Source organism: Filicampus tigris, chromosome 8, assembly GCF_054856515.1.
Source record: "Filicampus tigris isolate MCC_2025a chromosome 8, RoL_Ftig_1.0, whole genome shotgun sequence".
NCBI lineage: Eukaryota > Metazoa > Chordata > Actinopteri > Syngnathiformes > Syngnathidae > Filicampus > Filicampus tigris.
The window spans coordinates 26,948,428-26,968,706 of NC_141224.1; the positions used below are offsets into that span (position 1 = coordinate 26,948,428).

At 41.6% G+C, this 20,279-nt stretch overlaps 1 protein-coding gene and 1 long non-coding RNA gene across 9 annotated transcripts in view; one reads left to right on the plus strand and one right to left on the minus strand.

The window, feature by feature from the left end:
* Window positions 1–20,279, plus strand: part of LOC147144176 (CUB and sushi domain-containing protein 3-like) — a 708,031-nt gene that overhangs the window by 666,558 nt on the left and 21,194 nt on the right. For 4 of the 7 annotated variants that reach the window (XM_086037006.1, XM_086037001.1, XM_086037005.1 and 1 more), the window contains exons 65-66: window positions 7,964–8,143; window positions 9,554–9,619. In XM_086037006.1, the coding sequence (XP_085893132.1) occupies window positions 7,964–8,143; window positions 9,554–9,619 (246 nt within the window). Of the gene's footprint in view, window positions 1–7,963; window positions 8,144–9,553; window positions 9,620–11,593; window positions 12,743–20,279 lie in introns of those variants that run through there. The other 3 variants (XR_015087710.1, XR_015087709.1, XR_015087711.1) reach the window with 3 other exon arrangements.
* LOC147144183 (uncharacterized) overlaps window positions 5,915–20,279 on the minus strand; it is a 31,847-nt gene continuing 17,482 nt past the window's right edge. Inside the window, exons 3-4 of one of the 2 annotated variants that reach the window (XR_015087720.1) lie at window positions 8,311–8,459; window positions 5,915–8,200 (exon numbers count right to left, since the gene is read on the minus strand). This is a non-coding gene — a long non-coding RNA (uncharacterized LOC147144183). Of the gene's footprint in view, window positions 8,201–8,310; window positions 8,460–15,361; window positions 18,433–18,514; window positions 18,659–20,279 lie in introns of those variants that run through there. The other variant, XR_015087719.1, reaches the window with a different exon arrangement.

Genomic DNA, 20,279 nt, shown 5'->3' on the forward strand with positions numbered 1-20,279 from the left:
TCACCAATACTGGGGAGAAACTCCTTAAAGAAGTGAGGAGGCACGGAGTCATAAGGGGAGCCGGATGGCTTAATATGGCAAACCACATCCTCCCAAAAATTGCCTAGAAAACCACCTCAAAGGTATTTAAGATATTTAGCTGATTGTGTATGATGACCATAAATGTGTAATACCATTACAAAATTTGTAATGAATCAATCAATCAAATTTATTTATATAGCACTTTTCATACAAAAAGAATGCAACTCAAAGTGCTGTCCAGTAAAAATGTCCAAAACATGCGTCATGCGTTTTGGTCCTCACCCATGGAATAATTAAAAGGCCGCGCCAGAGGACCTCAGGATCCGCAAGGGCTGGTATGATAAAAGCAAATCGGATAAATAAGATGGCCCAAGACCATTAAGACATTTATAAGCTAATAAAAGTACCTTAAAATCGATCCTGAAACACAGGGGTAGCCAATGCAGCGGTTTTAAAACTGGTGTAATGTGCTCCCGCCCTCTGGTTCTCGTCAGCACCCGAGCTGCTGAATTCTGGAGTAGTTGTAAAGAAAAGAGACTCTTTTTGGGGAGGCCAGAGAGCAGGACGTTACAATAATCTAAACAACAGGAAATAAAAGCATGCATCAGCACTTCCGTGTTAGCCTGAGAGAGAAACAGGCGGACTCCAGCGATGTTCTTAAGATGATAGAAACCTATCTTGGTTACATTTTTAATATGATGATTAAAACTGAGCTCAGAGTCAAAGATGACGCCCAGATTCTTCCCACATTCTGAGGGTTTAAAATCTTGTAGTTTTGGTAAAAGTTTCTCTCTCTGACCTTCAGGGCCGACAACTAAAACCTCAGTTTTGTCCTGATTGAGCTGTAGGAAATTCTCTGCCATCCATGACTTAATATCTAAAATGCAATTTAAAAGGGTCAATGGGTCCTGTTTCATCAGGAGACACGGCAATATACATCTGTGTGTCATCAGCATAGCTGTGGAAGCTGACGCCGTGTCTCCTGATGACACCCCCAAGGGGAAGCATATAAAGATTAAAAAGTATCGGGCCTAAAATTGAACCTTGGGGAACCCCACATTTAATTTCATGGGTTCTCGAGGAACAAGTATCCATATTTACAAAAAAAGATCGGTCTGTGAGATAGGAATAAAACCAGTTAAAAACAGTACCAGAGATGCCCACTAGGTTTTTAAGTCTATTTAATAAAATTTGGTGATCTACTGTATCAAAAGCAGCGCTTAGATCCAGTAGCACCAAGACTGTGAGTTTTCTCACATCTGCAGTATACCTAATATCATTTAAAATCCTTAAAAGAGCAGTCTCAGTAATGTGGTTCATCCTAAAACCAGATTGATATTTCTCTAAAATATTATTTGTGTTTAAAAAGTGATTTAATTGGAGAAACACGAGTTTTTCTAAAATCTTACTTAAAAATGGTAAGTTGGATACAGGTCTGTAATTATTAAAAACGCTGGGGTCAGAGTTCCTCTTCTTCAGAAGGGGCTTCACCGCCGCCATTTTAAAGGCGGCGGGGAAGACACCCGTCTGGAGAGAGCAAATGACTTTGTTTAAAATTTGTTCCTCAAAAAATCCATAAAATGTCTTAAAAAGAAATGTGGGAATTGGATCCAAAAGGCAGGTTGTTGGATTTACCTGGGAAAAAACTCGACCAAGTGTCCTTACGTCAACCAGGGCAAAACTTTCCAGTGTTTCCTCAGGTAAATGTGATTGTCCAGGTTTACTGAAACTTTTGGTTTGACGGGCTAAAAAAACTGGATCTTATGTTATTGATTTTACTTCTGAAGTGGTCTGCAAAGTCCTCACAGAGAGTGTCTGTTGGTCTCTGTGGGGACTTGTTAAGATCAGAGCTAGTTAAAAGTTCAAAGGTGGAGAAGAGGAATCTGGGGTTGTTTCTATTAACTGTAATGAGGTTTGAGAAATAGGAAATTCTTGCCTGTTTGACTGTTTTATTGTAGCATTTTAGTTCACATAATATTTCGTGGTGTATTGTAAGTCTACTCCTTCTCCACCTCCTTTCTGCACTCCTGCATTTTCTTTTTGAAACTGTGATTGAATTGTTTATCCACGGGGGTACAGTCTTTGCTTTTGTCATTTTTATTGAAAGTGGAGCTACTGAGTCCAGGGCTGATTTCAGGTTCTGGTTAAAATTGTCAACAATAAGATCACAGGGTGCATGTAAAATGTAGGCAGGAGTGCACTTTAAAATGTCGATAAAATTTGCAGCCACTTCAGAAGATAGGTAGCGTTTCCTCACTGTTCTCACCAGGGCTGCCGGATGGTTAAAACCGGCGATGTTAAAATACACACAGTAATGGTCTGACACATCCAGGTCCACAACAGAGGACAGACCCGCGGTCAGGCCATAGGTAATGACCAAATCTAGGGTGTGTCCTCTGTTGTGAGTCGGCTGTGAGACATGCTGTTTGAAATCCATGCTGTTTAAAAGGTTTAAAAATTCTTTGGACAGCGGGTCCGAGATATCATCGACGTGTACATTAAAATCGCCGGTTATTAAAATTCTGTTATAAGTAGAATATAAAATGGATAAGAAGTCTGAAAACTCTTTCATAAAAAAAGGGGAGTGTAACACAATTACTATATGATCCATGTATCACTAATATACTGATTCACATAAAACCATGATTATCCATATGCAATACAATAATCGACACGGTGGTCAACTGGTTAGCATATCCGCCTCACAGTTCAGAGGTCACGGGTTCGAGTCCGGCCCAGGCCTTCCTGTGTGGAGTTTGCATGTTCCCCTGTGTGGGTTTTCTCCGGGTACTCTGGTTTCCTCCCACATTCCCAAAAAAAACAAAAAAACATGCATGGTGGGTTCATTGATCATTCTAAATTGCCCCAAAGTGTGATTGTGAGTGTGTGTGTGTGTGTGTGTGTGTGTGTGTGTGTGTGTGTGTGTGTGTGTGTGTGTGTGTGTGTGTGTGTGTGGGTGTGTGTGTGTGTGTGTGTGGGTGTGTGTGTGCGTGTGTGTGTGTGTGTTTGTTTGTCTCTGTGTGCCCTGCGATTGGCTGGCAACCAGTTCAGGATGTACCCTGCCCTGGGACAGCTAGGCTCCGGCACGCCTGCGACCCTTGTGAGGGTAAGCGCTTTGGATAATGGATGGATGGATAACATTTGGCTAATGTATTGGCTGTTATAAAGTCATCCATATCCTTCAACTGGGACTACATGGTCGATCAAATATGTAGGACGGAATGCAATGGCGGTTAGGCGATGCCCAGCTCTGATATTTAGTGACTTCTACAACCCCTCTAGCAACTATTGTTCAATGAAGAGACAAGCCACAATCCCAACAGCGGTCTTCATGTTAGCAACATTCTCATTTCCTGCACAGTAGAGGGAAGGAGGCCAGGAGGATTTGCCCTGATAATACACAGACTGTACAGTTTCATAGACTGTAAATATTGAGTGTATTATAATTTGTATCCATTTTCTGTTCAACTTAAGTAGCAGTGCTTTTTTCACCTCCATTACGATTGGATTCTATAGATAGGGGTTTGACATAAAAACACTATATACTGTACAAGGTTCCAAAAATAGAATGTTCGAGAGATGTGTTGCACATACTAAATTACGAGAATTTGCTCTAGTAAACAACAGCTAATGAATAGGTAAGTACACCACACTCCTTTGAGCTGCGTGAATATGGCGATGCTTAGCTAATGGCCATGGATTTCATTACCTTTGACGGGAAAGTCGCCCCTGCCAACATGGCCGCCATGTAGGCACGTGAGCCTGCTGTAGTCTACCGTATATCTGTAACAACATTGGCACAACTCAAAAAATACCTGTACCTGTATCTGTTGTTTGGACCACGGTACTGTTTACTGGCACTGTGGTCAATTGCAGCCAATTCTGGATCATTGAAAACGGACAGGTTCTATGCAAAGTGGCGGTTTGAAAGGACTGGACTCTTATTTTCTGTCCGTTAACTCCGGAGTCCTTTGGTTTAACCTTTGGCTGAATGGAAGTTTCAATGTAATAATGCGTTTATCTTTACCTATTATTATCATTTTGTGAATAACGGTGACATTGTATGGCCACCACCCGAAATTGTCTGACAGGAAACCCACTTATCATTCAAACGCAAATGCCGGTAGCAGGTACACTTTCATGCCAAATTTTTCTTTATCTGAGAATGCCTCAGCCCAGCAGTAGCCGTTCTCTGACTCACATCCATCACCTGTCACGACTTAAAAATGTTATAGATTTTCATCTGCCTTCGTCCTGTTATTGTTACAGCCCAAATGGAGAATAGAAAGGATAAAAAGAATAAAGATAATAAAATGGACCAATGCAGCTACAAGGTAGCGACGTTAATAGACCATCCTGCTACGTGAGTATTGATTGAGTTATTTTTTAATAATATTCAAGAATAGTTCACCTTTTCCTTTGTAGTTAAGTGTTGGATTCCTTCTGGTGTGGAAAAAAATGCAGTTAACCCTCACTCCAAATTAGATTACAGTATTACAGTAGTTTGTAATGAAGTAAAAAAAAGATAAATAATAGAAGTGGTCATTAGATTTTTTAAAGCAGTTTAGCCATTGAACGTTTGTTACATTTTGCAAATGTAAACTGTAGATGAAATATTTGTTAATAACTTTTTTTTTTTTAAATAATTTTCCTGTTCATCCCACATGGTGGACCTAAACATAGTGGTAACTCTAATAATAATGTTTAGGTACTTATGAATACGGTGTTTTTTTTATGGCTGTGCCACACTGCATTGACCCCACAGCAGGGGCGGAGCCAGAACGTGGCTAATGGGTGGGCCTGGAAAAATCAGGGTGGGCCTGAATATTTCTCTCTCTCATTGAGCACAATCCTCCTATCCTGACACATTGTATATTCAAATAAAATTATCTGTCTTTAGACAACCACAATTATGCCATTCTTAATATTCAATAAAATAAAAAACACAAATTTAACAAAACATTTTAAAGTATATATTTTTTTCATGAATCTCATTGGGTTGGGTGGGCAGTCTGTCACTCTGGGTGGGCCTGTGCACACCCAGGCCCACCCATGGCTCCGCCCCTGCCCCACAGTGCCATAAATCCACCCTCTGTCCATTTTTAAAACCTGGTTGAAGACACATTTCTTTTCTCGGGCTTTGTGAAATGATATATATATATATACATATACATATATATTTACATATATATATATATATATATATATATATATATATATATATATATATATATATATATATATATATATATATATATATATATATATATATATATATTACTTTGAGCTTTCAATTTCTAACAGTCAAAGTTAGCAGGAGGAGATCTTATTCTTACCGTCCATTGATGAGTGAGCTTGTGTCTCGGACGAGCTGCCCGCTCATGCACTCGTCTTAGTGTATAACCTTGAGTTATTCAGTAACACCTACGTCAAACTTTCTTCCATTCAAGTGCTGTCAAACATACCACGTTATCGGGCGGTAATTAAATTTTGGAATTGATTGAGTCAAAATATTTGACGCATTTAACGCATGCGCAGAATGACTGCCCATGCATGATCTCACTCCACTCAGAAGTTCAGTGAGCAGCAGAGCGGATGCGTGTGTGTGTAATAGTATCAGGTATGCCCTCTGGGTGGAAAATTGATACAGTTGGAACAATAAATAAGCAGGTAGTCATTTGCACTCATTGCAAACAGTGACGTACAGTTTTCCCCCGGCTAGTGGGTGTCGCCCACGGGAGTATAAAGAAGCATTTCGGAAGAAGAGGGCAGCTTTAAATCTCAGAAATGTGAATAAATTGGTTTGCCTCAGCGACTGAGGATGAGTAGAGAAGAGGGCTGTCTTGTTTTGTGTTCATAAAGTCAGTTAATGTAACACACGACGTGCTGATAACTGCTCTAGTAGTCGTGCTCCTCACAGTTGAACAGACCACAACACTAGCCCGTCAAATGAGCCAATTACATTCGTGTGCCCTTCAGGGACCACTCGGAAAACATAAATTCGAAGAATATTTACAAGGGCCACATATAAAATGTGTACATTACACGCACACACTTTGTTTGCACACATTTGAAATATTTCTGTCACTGTTCTGAGGCCCTTTTGCGTGATTTGTTTTTGTAATGAATAAAAATACTGTCTACTACAGAAGGAATGTTAATAATTTTAATTAAAAAATGTTAATTTTCATTTCATGAGGACTTAATGTTATAAAAAATACATGACATATGAACAGTATGTTGAATGTATATATCCATCTTGTGTCTTTTATCTTTCCATTCCAACAACAATTAACAGAAAAATATGGCATATTTTGGAAATAGTTCGAATTGCAATTACGATTAATTATTTTTTTAAGCTTAACTTGATTAACATTTTTAATCGTGCCCTAATATATATGTATATTATCATTGTTATTTCATATTTTTAATTTTATCAGACATGGCATCTCCACGGAGCAAATAATACGGAGCATTGCATACTGCCAACAGGTTTCCAAAAAGTAGTAATGTCTGTTGAGCCCTTGTGTAGTAACCTCAAAAGTTGCAATGCATAAGATGAACTTGGCTCTTTGATAAGAGTTTTGACATATGCCTCATTGTAAATGTCTTCACTGTTCATGTTCTAAGAACTCTGTAAGTAGTCTTGACAAATCCTGACAGTTTGTCATTCTAAATGGCTTACACAGACTTATGCTCAGAAAGCGTGGGGAGGTGCAAGGAAGGGGAGTGAGCTAATTATTTATTCATCAGACTAGCCAGACTTTTTATCGTTAGCATGTCTCTGCTTGCTTGAAGTGATACCAAAACCTCACTGGATGCCATTCATCTGTTAGCTACACTGCTTGGTTTAATGTCCACATTAGTTTTCTTGTCTTCACTCGTTCAACCCATTCCTAGTTTTATGTCAGCATGTCCGCCTTCACATGGCCTTCACATTAGCCATAAAATTGGCAAATTATAATCATACAATTGAGTGAGAATGGCAATACAAATAATAGCTTGGTTCAGTATGAATCCATTTAGTTATAGCTTGATAATACATCCAAGCAGAATGTGAATGAGGCCTCTTCACCAGTGATTCTCAACCAGTATGCTGTGAGAGATCATCTGGTGTGCCGTGGAAAATTACCCAATGTCAATTATTTTTTTACCTTTTTATATACTTTTTGTGAGTCATTGTGCTAAGTGGTCTGCCGTGAATTTTTGTCCAATGTGAAAGATGTGCCTTGGCTCAATAAAGGTTGAGAAACACTGCCCTTCACAAATCACTTCACTTTGTCACTTTTCAATACGGCTCTAGCATCGACGCACTCAAGGGTGGGTCTATGAATGTCATCTATGGTAATACTTGCCAGTGATTGTCGCAAAGGACGCCACTCAAGACGACTGCGTCAGTGCTGCATGAATATATATAACAGTAGCATCAAAAATATTCAGCAAAGTGTCTGTAGGGTGTAAAAATAGCATTTCACTTGCCCCTCAAGGCTGAGGTCTGGGTACAGGTATGCGTTTATGATGACTTCAGTGAATTATGCTCACAATATGTCCAGCCATATTGCAAAAGTAAAACAAAATCCTACTTAAAAAGTCAACATCCACTGGCATTCAAATTACTGTCACTCTCCATTTTTTACTTCATTTTCAAACTGTGCCTCTGAAAGGCCAAATCTGTCTCACGAAAAAGAAATTCATAATTTTAAATGATCAGCATCAATTTTCTTAATAGCTCCCTGGGCTTATATGAATGCTAAAATGTTTGTGAATCTCTTTTAAGCAAGTTTCACATAAGCCTCCCCCAAGTGCCTCCCTCTCTCGCCCACTTAGCTCTTAATTATCTACCACTTTGTGTGTAGCCTGCTCCATTTGTATATACAAAGTATGTGTCACGGTGTTTGTGTGCCTCTCCTGATTTTTCTCTTGCCATCTGCCTGCTTTCCAGCGCATGCATGCAAGCAGCCGCGCAGCCCAGCCAACTCTGATGTGGTGGGCCTTGACCTGGCCTCCTACGGTTACACCCTGATATACACCTGTCAGCCAGGATACTTTCTTTCTGGGGGTTCAGAGCACCGCTTCTGCCGCTCTGATGGCAGCTGGACTGGCAAGGTGCCCGTGTGCAGAGGTAAGTTGCCTGCAGAGGTGTCCAATGCCAGATGATTGAGATGATGCAACTGACTACCTGAAAGAAGAGAAAACCACCCAGAGCAAAGTTACATCGAGAACCCATCATCCAATTTTCTAATTCCATGATGCGTTATAGGGTCGCTGATGGTGTAGTGGTACACTCGCCTTAGTTGTGTGGGGGCAGCATGGGATCGGTTCCCACTCAGTGACTGTGTCTGTGTGCGTGCCCTGCGATTGGCTGGCGACCAGTTCAGGGTGTAGTCCGCCTTTCGCCCATAGTCAGCTGGGATAGGCTCCAGCACCTCCCCGCAACCCTGTACAGGATTAAGCAGTGTGGAAAATTACACACACGACACACCTGGTGCATTATACTTTGGTTAACGGGGCCATTCCAACTAGACTGAATTTGGACAGATTTTCCTTTTTGGGAAATCCTTTCATGTTGCTAGTGGTATATTCTTTTTGCAAATCCGATGAGAAGTCATGTATATAGTTCAACAGGAATAGCAAGGCTTTGTCCTGTGTGCACATTCTCTGTTTTATTTAAATGTGCAGTGAAGTCTTCATTTACACACTTAACAATATGGAGACTTACAATTTGAGCTGGTCTGTGACAGGAGACTTTGTTTTTAGCTACTTGTAACTGTTTTTTTATCAAGCTTTTAGAAAAGTGTAAAACAATCGCAACTACAGTGCTAAAAAGATGACTGACTTCCCATTTTGGTAAATCACATGACATTTAGAGCAATCTGTCATACATCTGTGAAACGTCTGTTCCTATTAAATGTAGTAGCACTTGTATACATGAAATCAGAATAGATCATGTCACATGCAAACGTTTTACCAGAGATCTTAAATACAAATAATTTTAATTGAAATGACAAAATAGTCTGTATGTGAACCTGTTTTATGTTTCAGAATAATTTTGGGATTGTCAGATGAAAAAGTCCATAAACTATTTTTAGAAATTTCATAATTTCACTGATTATTTTGGTCCAACCCAAAAATTGCCAAAAATTGTAACATGGTAACAGAAGTATGCCGTGAGCAGTGAAGTTGTAGCTTTTAGTGAGTCCGTCCATACAGCGAGCACATAAACTATTTGATTTTACACAACACTTGATTTTTCAATACGAAGTAACTTTAATACAGAAATGATATGAATGAATAGAACTAAATTACCTAGGCTGGTATGTGAAATACTATTAATATATGAGAAATATTCATTTTGATTGCCTACATACAGTAGTCTTGTTTCATAAATATTGCGTCGCAACAGAGCCAAATTGAAAAAAAAAGAGAAAAGTTTCAGATGAGCAGCTTGTTTACTTTTCCTGCCTTCTCTGGTTATGACGCCTGGATGCAATTAATCACTCCATCTTTGTGACATATTTGTGTTCTTCTGCAGCTGGATCCAAATCACAGGAAAAAACTGTCAAACTAATACCAGGGACACCAAGCCCTAAAGTAAATGGTGAGTCATGAATTATACCACTTTTTCAATCTGAGTCATCTGTCCATGACTCTATGTTTAGCTCCTGATACATTGTTGGTGAAATCTTGTCTCCAGAGGACAAAACCACATTGGTGTGTTCAACTGGATGAACTTTCCATTTATTGATTATATTAACCATATGCATTGGCTAGATTTGGTGCATGTTGTTTTATCCATCCATCCATTATCAATACCGCTTCTCCTCACAAGGGTCGCGGGGCGTGCTGGAGCCTATCCCAGCCGTCTTCGGGCAGTAGGTGGGGGACACCCTGAATTGGTTGCCAGCCAATCGCAGGGCACACAAAGACAAACATCTGTACTCACAATCACACTTAGGGGCAATTTAGAGAGTCCAATCAACTTACCACGCATGTTTTTTTGGAATGTGGGAGGAAACCGGAGTACCCGGAGTAAACCCACGCAGGCAAGGGGAGAACATGCAAACTCCACACAGGGAGGCCGGAGCCGGGATCGAACCCATGACCTCTGAACTGTGAGGCGGACGTGCTAACCAGTAGTCCACCGTGCCGCCATGTTATTTTATTTGTATCCCTATTATGTACAGTGGGTATGGAAAGTATTCAGACCCCTTGAACTTTTTCACTTTCTGTGTCATTGCAGCCATCTGCCAAAATCAAAAAAGTTCATTTTATTTCTCATTAATGTACACTTAGCACCCCATATTGACAGACAAAAAACAGAAATGTAGACATTTTTGCAAATTTGTGAAAAAAGAAAAACGGAAATATCATATAGTCATAAGTATTCAGACCCTTGCAGCGACCTTTATATTTAACTCACATTCTGTCAATTTCTTCTGATGCAGTAGGGAGATGGGAGAAAGTTCCACAAAGTCACCTATCACTGCAGCCCTAACACCGTCGGGGCTTTATGGCAGAGTGGCCTGACGGAAGCTTTTCCTCAGTCCAAGACACATGAAAGCCCGCATAGAGTTTGCCAAAAAACACATGAAGGATTCCCAGTCAATGAGAAATACGATTTTCTGGTCTGATGAGACCAAGATTGAAGTTTTTGGTGTTAATGTTAAGCGGTACGTGTGGAGAAAAACAGGCACTGCTCATCACCTGTCCAATAAAACACCTACAGTGAAACATGGTGATCGGAGCATCATGTTATTTCAATTTAAGGAAAGATGAATGTGGCCAACTGCAGAGATATCCTGGAGGATAAACCACTTGCAGAATGCTCAGGACCTCAGACTGTACCAAAGTTTCACCTTTCAACAGGACAATGACCAGAAGCACACAGCTAAAATGACAAAGGCGTGGCTTCAGAACAACTCTGTGACTGTTCTTGAATGGCCTAGGCAGAGCCCTGACCTAACCCGATTGAGCATCTCTGGAGGGACTTGAAAATGGCTGTCCACCAGCGTTCACCATTCAACCGGAGAGAACTTGAGATGATATGCAAGGAAGAATGGCAAAGGATCCCTAAATCCAGGTGTGAAGAACTTGTTGTATCATTCCCAAGAAGACTCATGGCTGTACTAGCTGAAAAAGGTGCTTCTACTCAACACTGAGCAGAGGGTCTGAATACTTATGACCATACAATATTTTGATTTTTCTTTTTTAATAAATATGCAAACATTTCTACATTTCTGTTTTTTTCTGTCAAGATGGGGTGCTGAGAAATAAATTAAACGTATTTTTTTAATTTGGTAAATGGCTGCAATGACACAGAAAGTGAAAAATTTCAAGGGGTCTGAATACTTTCCATACCCACTGTATGTAGCATACTGCTGTCGTCGGGCGGAAAACTCCTTTGCACACACAATTTGGTAAATTTCATATTTTTTCACAAATCTACTGTATCCTATGAGTCAGGCGGGGAGGGTGTTATTTTTACAAATTCACCAATCTAAAGTATTGAAAATAGCTTGGTGTCTCTTAACCTATTAAGGCTTAAATCGCTTGGCTAAACATCTCTCTAAAGCAGGGGTGCTCAAGTCCAGTCCTCAAGAGGAGCCAGCCTGTTTTCCATCTCTCCCTGCTGGCAACACACCTGATTCAAATGATCACGATCATTATCAGGCTTGTGCAAAGCTTGCTGATGACCGTTCATGGATGAACATAAAGGTTTACAGCACATCGGGAGACATCCAGCCTGTCCACAGTCACCGCAGCCTTTAGGATGTCAAACTAAATCGTTAAGTATGCTTTGCTTTTATTTTGATGTGCATGTGTGACAGCAATTTACACGAACAAGAGCAGCGACTTTGTTTCAGTGTTGCCAATTTAAATATATTGTCGCTGTAAAAGGTGACTTCTCTGACCATTCTAGCAACTATTTAAAATAAAATTTGAATAGCACCTACACCGACTGTGGTCCTCCTATTAGCAATAATCTCATGTTAGCAGCAATCTTATTTCCTGCACAGTGGAGGAAAGAGAGGAATTTGTCCTTGTTATGCCTTGGTAGTCATAAGAAGAAGCGAATACTGTAGTGGTTTGTGTCTCATAATGTCAGCATATTTTAAACATATATAGAAAACATACTGTAAACATGTTTTTTGTGTGAATGTTGATTAAATAGTGATTTAATGTTAATATGTGGAGATCTTTTTTTCACGAGTTTTAACTCATTTGATGCCTACCTCATGTTAAATCATTTTTGTATAATCCAGTGGTATAGCCCCATTCACGAGTTAACTCGAGAAATTTGTTTTTTGTGTGCATTTGATGCTCAAGGCTCTGATGCAATTAATCACTAAGTTTCAGGCTTGGGGAGCATTGTAATGATGTGCAATCGCCAGCAGATGTCACCAGTGAAGCTGGAAAAGGCAACAGGAAGTAGGAAGTAGTGTGCCTATGGATGGAACTGTGTATGTATGTGGCTTGTCATTATTATATTTTATCTTACTATTATTGTTGTTTTTGTAATATGGTTTGTATTGCTTGTTCTTTTTCATTCTTTTTCTCCTTTTCAAATACTAGATTTGTTCCGCCCTTGTGCTCAGAATCCCACCAGTGTTCACCAGTCCATCTTGACAAACTCTCACCCTTGAGGCATGCTCTCTGCTCACAATATGCTTAGATTTGTCTCGTGGAATGTGAGGGGGATGGGGACTGCCCCAAAGCTGGGGTGAGTAATGGTTCACTTGAACCAGCTTAAGGCTGATATGTTTTATCCAGGAGACTCGCCTGCTTAATAAGGAAGTTGCGCGACTTAAGAAGACTTGGGTTGTGGCAATGTACCACTCTACATTTAAGAGTAAGGCACAAGGTTTTGCTATATATCAGAAAAGGCATTCCTTTTGTGATGAATACGGTAAGTCTGTTACCGATATAAATGGCGGGTATGTTATGGTTTCTGTAACACTTCATGGTGCTCCTCTTTTACTAGTCTGCTTTATGGCCCTAATTGGGACAATAGTTATTCAATTACAAACATTTATCAGACTTTTTCTTTATTAGAAGACTTTTTCATCTTTACTTTGTCCCATCTTGAGGGACATGTATAATGAAGACTTTGCCCTTGGCCATCTTCCTGATACCCTGTCGGAGGCCACCATTTCATTACTTCTTAAGGACAAAGATCCCTTGATTTGCGGCAGTTATAGACCTCTTTTAAATGTTGAATTTAAAATTATTTCGAAGATTCTTGCCTCTCGACTGCAGCGCGTCTTAGCATCTATCATTGGACCAGATCAGACTGGCTTTATGCCTGGTAGACAGTCTTCATCCAATACCAGATGGCTTCTCAACATCATCACTTCTAAAAGTTCCTTGGTGCCGGAGGTTGTGGTGTCACTCGACGCAGAGAAGGCCTTTGACAGTATTGAATGGGGCTTTTTGTACAGAGTTCTGGCCAAATTTGGGCTGGACGGGGCTTTCTTAGACTGGGTCAAACTTGTTTATTCTTCTCCGAGGGCTTCGGTCTGGACAAATGACATGTTGTCTCCCTATTTTCCTTCATCATCGTGGCGCTAGGCAAGGCTGGCCGCTTTCCCCTTTGTTATCTATTTTGCTGATAGAACAGTTAGCCCTTTGGCTACACTCAGAGTCTGACTTTATAGGCATGCGCTGATACAGTCCATAAGGTCTCTTTGTATGCAGATGACCTTTTTCTTATGTCTCAGACCCTGTTTCCTCTTTCCCCATGCATTACACGCGCTGATACAGACGCGCTGATACAGACGCGCTGATACAGTCCATAAGGTCTTTTTGTATGCAGATGACCTTCTTCTTATGTCCCAGACCCTGTTTCCTCTTCCCCCATGATTTTTGCGGTTTTGAATGATAATGGCAGTGTGTCTGTTCATAAGATTATTATCAAAAGAGCGAGTTGTTGCCCATTAACAGCTCTGCTAAAGAGCTCTCCCCTTCTATATGACCATTTAAGTGGTTAACTGCTGGCTTCCAATATTTGGCTGTTCAGATTTCCTCTTCTCTGTCAAATTTATTTTGTAACAATTTCAACCTTGATCATCAAAACAAAGGGGGATTTTGACTGCTGGTCAGCACTGCCCCTCTCACTTGTAGGTCGGATAAATTTGATCAAGATGGCGACGCTTCCAAAGTTTCTGTACTTATTTCCGCACCTTCCTGGTTTCCTTACAAAATCTTATTTTGACAAGTTGGACAAGCTGATTTCAATGTTCCTATGGGCTGGAAGACCGGCCAGAATTCGAAAATCGTTTTTTCAGTCTCCCAAGGACAAAGGCGGTTTTGCCTTGCCAGTTTTTAGATATTATAACTGGGCAGCTAACATATACAAACTTCTGTTATGGATGTGCGAGGAGCCGGACTTGCTCCCTTGTTGGGTGGATTTAGAAAAGGGACTATCACCATTTTCGTTACATTCACTTTTATGCTCGCAACTTCCACTTCCACTATCACGCCTATATGGTTGTCCCATCGTGTTGCGTTCTGTGAAGTTATGTAATCAATACAGGAAGCAGGTTGTGCTCTTGGGCCCCTCTGCTCGGACTTCTGTTTACAGGAACTATTTTTCTTAACCATCGAGAACTGATCCAGTGTACCGGGTCGGGTACATCAATGAGATAAAGTCAGTTAATAATTTATATGTATTTATTTATATGTATGTTTGTATGTAGTATGTATGTATGTGTATATTGTCATAGGTTTTGCTCATTTGAACAGCTTTCCACTTCACTTAACCTCCCGAGGCATCATCTCTTTCATTTTTTTCAGGTTAGGAACATTGTGAAGAAAGCTTTTCCTCATTTCCCAAATCGTCCCCCTGAAAGTTTACACTTCTTCTTTCTGTGGACCCTGTTGTTAAGGGATGTATTTCTGTGTTATACAGGTCTACTTGGTGGGCATCTTCATCGTCCCTGACAGCCATTAAGAATATATGGGAGCCTTAGTGTTAAATTCACTGAAAAACAATGGAACTCGGCTTTGTCTCTTGTTCATCTTCTATTTGAGCACGTCACAGACCAATCCAAAGTTCTGTTCAGGGTTCACTGTACTAATGCTAGGCTGTCAAAAATTCACTCCTCTGTGAACGACTCATGTGCTAGGTGCAATCTGTCCCCAGCAAACCATGTTCATATGTTTTGGTCGTGTCCCAAGTTAGTGCTATTTTGGGCATTTATTTTGATACACTTCGTAATGCCTATGGCTCCGTCCCAACTCCCTATCCGCAATTTTTGGTATCGCCCGAGTGTGGAGCTATGAAAAAATACTTAAACGAGCCTTGGCTTTCACGACTCTTCCGGCCCGCTGGCTAATCTTGCTGCAATGGAAGCTTCTCCATCCCCCTTCATATAGTCGCTGGGTGAGAGAGGTATTTTATAATCTGAAGCTGGAAAAGTTGAGGTGTTCAATCCATGGCTCTGTAAAAACATTTCATGACATACGGGATTACTTTGTTCAATATATTGAGCATTTGAATATTCCTTTTGACTTGGAGGATGAATAACATGCATATTTTTTTTAAATTACATTTATTTTTCTTTCATTTTTTTATTACAATTAGTTTTCAGTTTTCAATGGGGTTTTTTCCCCTTTTTCTCCCCTTCTGGGGAGTTATACCTAATTTGTTGACAACCGTGTGTGTATGTGTGCGTGTGTGTTTGGTTATATGGCCTTTGGGTTGGGATGAGGGTGGGCTGGTTGACATACAGTTATATCATTTAAAATATGACTGAGTATTCCAATTCACTGTATGTTGGATTTTGTTGAAAAAAAAAAAAGTTCAATCAAGAAAGTTAGAAAAAAAATATATATTTCTCGAATAATCAAATTTAATGTATACAATTTCAGACCCATTAGACCTTGTCTGGTGCTTTATGCCCTTGGAAGGGTCACCCATGGCATATAGGTCCTAGGAGAGGGACCAGACAAAGCACAGTTCCGAGGCCCCTTATGAAGAGTTAAATTATTGGATGGCGTTTTCTCTTGCCTTGATGCGGGTCACCCTCCTCTTGAGCCAGGCCTGGAGGTGGGGCTCGCTGATGAGCACCTTGTGGTCCGGCCTGCACTCATGGGGCCCAGCCAGGCTCAGTCCGAAAACGCAATGTAGGTCCCCCTTCCCATGAGCTCACTACCTGTGGGAGGGGCCAAAGAGGTCGGGTGCCCTGTGACCGGGGGCGGCAGCAAAAGGCAGGGATCTTTGTGGCCAAATAAACTAGCTCTAGGGACATTGAATGTCACCTCTCTGGCAGGAAAGGAGCACGAGCTGGTGTGCGAGGCAGGGAAGTTCTGGCTAGATATAGCCGGGCTTGCAGCCAGGCTCTGGTGCCAGTCTTCTCAAGAGGGGATGGACACTCTTTCAACTCACACCTCTGGCAGAACCCACCTTCCGAGAAAGACGGGGCATTGAGACCGAGTGGACCATGTTTCGTGCCTCTATCATTGAGGTGGCCGATCAGAGCTGCGGCCGTAAGATGGTCGGTGGCTGTCGTGCCGGCAACCTCCGAACACACTGGTGGACACTGGCGGTAAGGGATGCTGTCAAACCGAAGAAAGAGTGCTATCGAGCCTTTTTGGCCTGTGGGACTCTGGAGGCATCTGACAGATACCGGCTGGCCAAGCGGAATGCAGCTTTGGTGGTCGCTAAGGCAAAAACGGAGGCGTAGGAGGAGTTCGCTGAGGCCATGGAAAACAACTTCCATACGGCTTCCTTTTTTGGCACATAGTGATTTCTGTGTTTTTTGATTACCACAGTTAGTAGGTATTACTCACAAGTTGAATTAACTATGGGTCCAAGTGCATTATTCTTGAACTGTAATTGTGTTTGTGGCTTTGGGAAAGGACCCATACAACATCAACAACACAGCGTGTAAGTTTGAAACAAACTGTACAAGACATAAGTATATGTTACAGGTAACGACCGTCATGGGTCACCTGTTTTTTGGTGATCATGTGACGTTCACAAGTTGAGCCCTTAAGCACTATGTCATTTTCAGTTGACAGGTAGTGGCAAAATGGGTGCCCCCTCAGATGGATAAAAACGGGTGGATTTTGCTGCTTAATTCACATTCCACAAAACATGAGCACTACAGGGTCGTATCTGAGGTTTGCATTTGGGAGGCATGAAGTATAAAGGCGATGCAGTAACACATTTCTCCTAGCGCCTGAATCTAGTACAGCACACATTTCACTGTATATGTTCAACGCCACCACAGTTGTGACGCACAACCCTCCCACGGTTCCCTTTACACATTCTCCTTTAACGGGTTGCAAGTTGCGGAAACGTTCCAGCACCCTCTCTAGTTGGACAAAAGAACGGTTGGCCACACCCACTGACTCCTCACATACCACCAAGGAAGTGTGCTCCCGTGCTGCGCTGATGCGCCGCTCTGCTGGGGCTTGGGAACTTGGTCGCATTTGCTGGGTGACAGCTCGGACAGCCCTTCTGGTTGCCTCGTATCGGTGGGCTATGCCATAAGCCCTGGCCGGGGTGCACAGATGCTCCTCCAGAAGTCTCTGCATCAAGTAAGAATCCACGAAGGTGTTGGTGAAGATCTCCACATTTATTGCCTCCTTCGCCAGTTCCGCGTGGCCAGCATATGCGATGGACACCTTCTCACAGATGTCATCTCCGAGGTTTTGAAATATCTCGCCTTGATGTCTGCATCTCCGCCTCAATTCAACTGCAGGGGCGGGAGCATGCTCTGAGCGCGGACCATAGATAGTTAAACTTCATCAACTATTTGTTGGTAGTTCCAGAAGACGATGTTTACAAAAAAACACTATGGCGCGGCTGAACCTGTGAGGCTGAACCTCAGCTGGATGGCCATAGTTTTCTCAGACCAATAATTTGCTGGGGCACAGCTTTCAAACTGATGCAGGAAGTCTCTCCAGGATCCTGTGCTGTCAAAATGGCCTGGTTGTAAAGTCGGTATTCGCTCTCTTTGGTCAACATACTCATCACCACCACCGTCATTACAGCCATCATCATATATATTAGTTGGGCGGTGTAGTGAAAGGTTAGCATTCCTCACATTGGAGAGGTCAGGTTGACAGTAAGAAGGCAACAGATTTTTGTTATACAGTGGAGTGTTACAGCACTTGGAGAAGGCATGGCCTGGTTCACTGTTTGAGATGATGGGTTAATGTGGTCGCCAGCATTATTTTTCCTCCCACATGAACACGCCACAGGTGATGAAGCGTGGTTCATAAAACAATTATAAGTTTCCCAAAAATGCCCCTTCTGGCACACGACTTGGTGCCCACCACTCTGCTGAATGCGGCGGGGTCAGCAGCCATCCGTCTCGGGTCGCGGAACTGCCAAGTGCTGCTTACTACAGGCAAGATGTTTGTTCGTGCTAACGCGTCCCTCGTCGGCGGAGGTCCCCCAGTCTGCCGTGGTCCCAACAGACTCAATTGGGTCCATCAAGAATGGATTAGTAGCAGTGAATGTGTAACGAACGTGACTGCTTACCGTAGTTTCCCCGCTGCAGTCGCACGCTGACATTTTCCCTTGTTAAATCTCCTCTTCGATCCCAGGCGAGTCCCCATTGTTACCTTCGATTATCAGGCTTGAGTCAGTGGTATCAGCTCCAAACCGTAGTAAGGGGCGAACAGACTGCAAACAGCGTGGTAGACATAAATAACGTTGTCAAGTCGCTTAGCAATCGGGTTCTTTTTTATTTTTATCTCCTCTCCATTACACTCCAGCTCACACTAACCCTTCTCTTCCGGGTTTTCTCCCGCCACTCCAGTACACGTCATCCGTAACATAGCTGTCTAAGGCTATGCCTGTAACGCTGTATAGCTGTTTTATATGTAGTTTCACTGTTCTACCACAAGGTTTTGTATGTATGCATGGCCAGAGCTATATGTGACTTTATGCACGTCCTCCTGCACAAGTCGAAATTAATAAATTCCATACTAAACTGGGAATGTTTATGTGCACGCATTACGCACATTTCTGTGCGTACATAGGCTTGAATAATGAGGCCTCACGTCTGTGGACATTGTCAACCAAAAGTCAGCTCTTGGCTGTCTTTGATCACAGCAGGAGGTCATGTATCATTAATTCATCAATACATAGAGGAGAAAAGTAATTATCTTTCCATGATAATTTAGTAGGAAATTAAGCACTACATTTGTCTGTCTGTCTTGCCAGCATAGGCTAGGCTCACACTGCAGGTCTTAATGCTCAATTCAGATTTTTTGAAAAAAAATTTTTTTTTTGTGTAAGCGTTCATATTAAATTATAAATGCGACCTCGGTCTTGTCCGCTGTATGGACACATGCGTCGCCAAAGTAACCCGGATGCGCAGAACAAGAGACGACGGCACTCTTGAGTCCCAACATTATGTTTGTGGAAGTAAATGTGGTCCAGCATGTCGGGGCATTTATACAGTGAAGCGATTAGGTAGGAGGTAGAAATAAATACGGTATTTGGGGGAAATTATGAGGCGAGGCAAGGCTTTAATATCTAATTACATAGAGACATCACTAATGACGACATCATGTCATAACCGTGTGTAAAAAAATGAATCGATCGGAACCATGGCTGAATTCCTACAATCGCCATAAATGTCCACTTTTTGCTTCGTGTTTCAAGTGGGATTAAATTAAAGTAAAATATGAAGTCAATAATGTTACTCAAAACAACTTTGCCGATTCGATCCTCTGCTGCCAGCGCCTTCCTCGTGCCTGCGCCGAGCGCATTTTGGGCTCCGGATGACGTCAATGTCGGATATATGCGACCTGGCCGCAACTGCGGCTGCATTGAAAAAAATCGGATACATATCGGATCTAGGACAAAAAAAATGAAGGCGACACAGGTCACGTTTGAAAAAATCGGAATTGAGACGTTCAGACTGTCATAAAAAAATCAGATACAGGTCGCATATGGGCAAAAAAACCCTATCTTGGTCGCATTTGCCTGCGGTGTGAACCTAGCCATAAAGTCACTGCACCTGAATGAGCTCCATGTGAATGTGCAAATAACAATATATGCAGTATCCTTCCTCCATTAACATTATGGAAATACGGTGCTAAAACCTACTTTTTTCAAAGCAGTTTGGGTATTTGAGCCTATGCTTTTCATAAATTAATTAGATATTTATTACTTACTCAAACTGTCTTTTATTAATTACAGTTAATCACTAATCCTGCGAAATTCTCATGGGAACAGACCCTTGTATTATGCCTTACAAAATGATGATACTCTGGGATCCACTAATGCAGTGGTT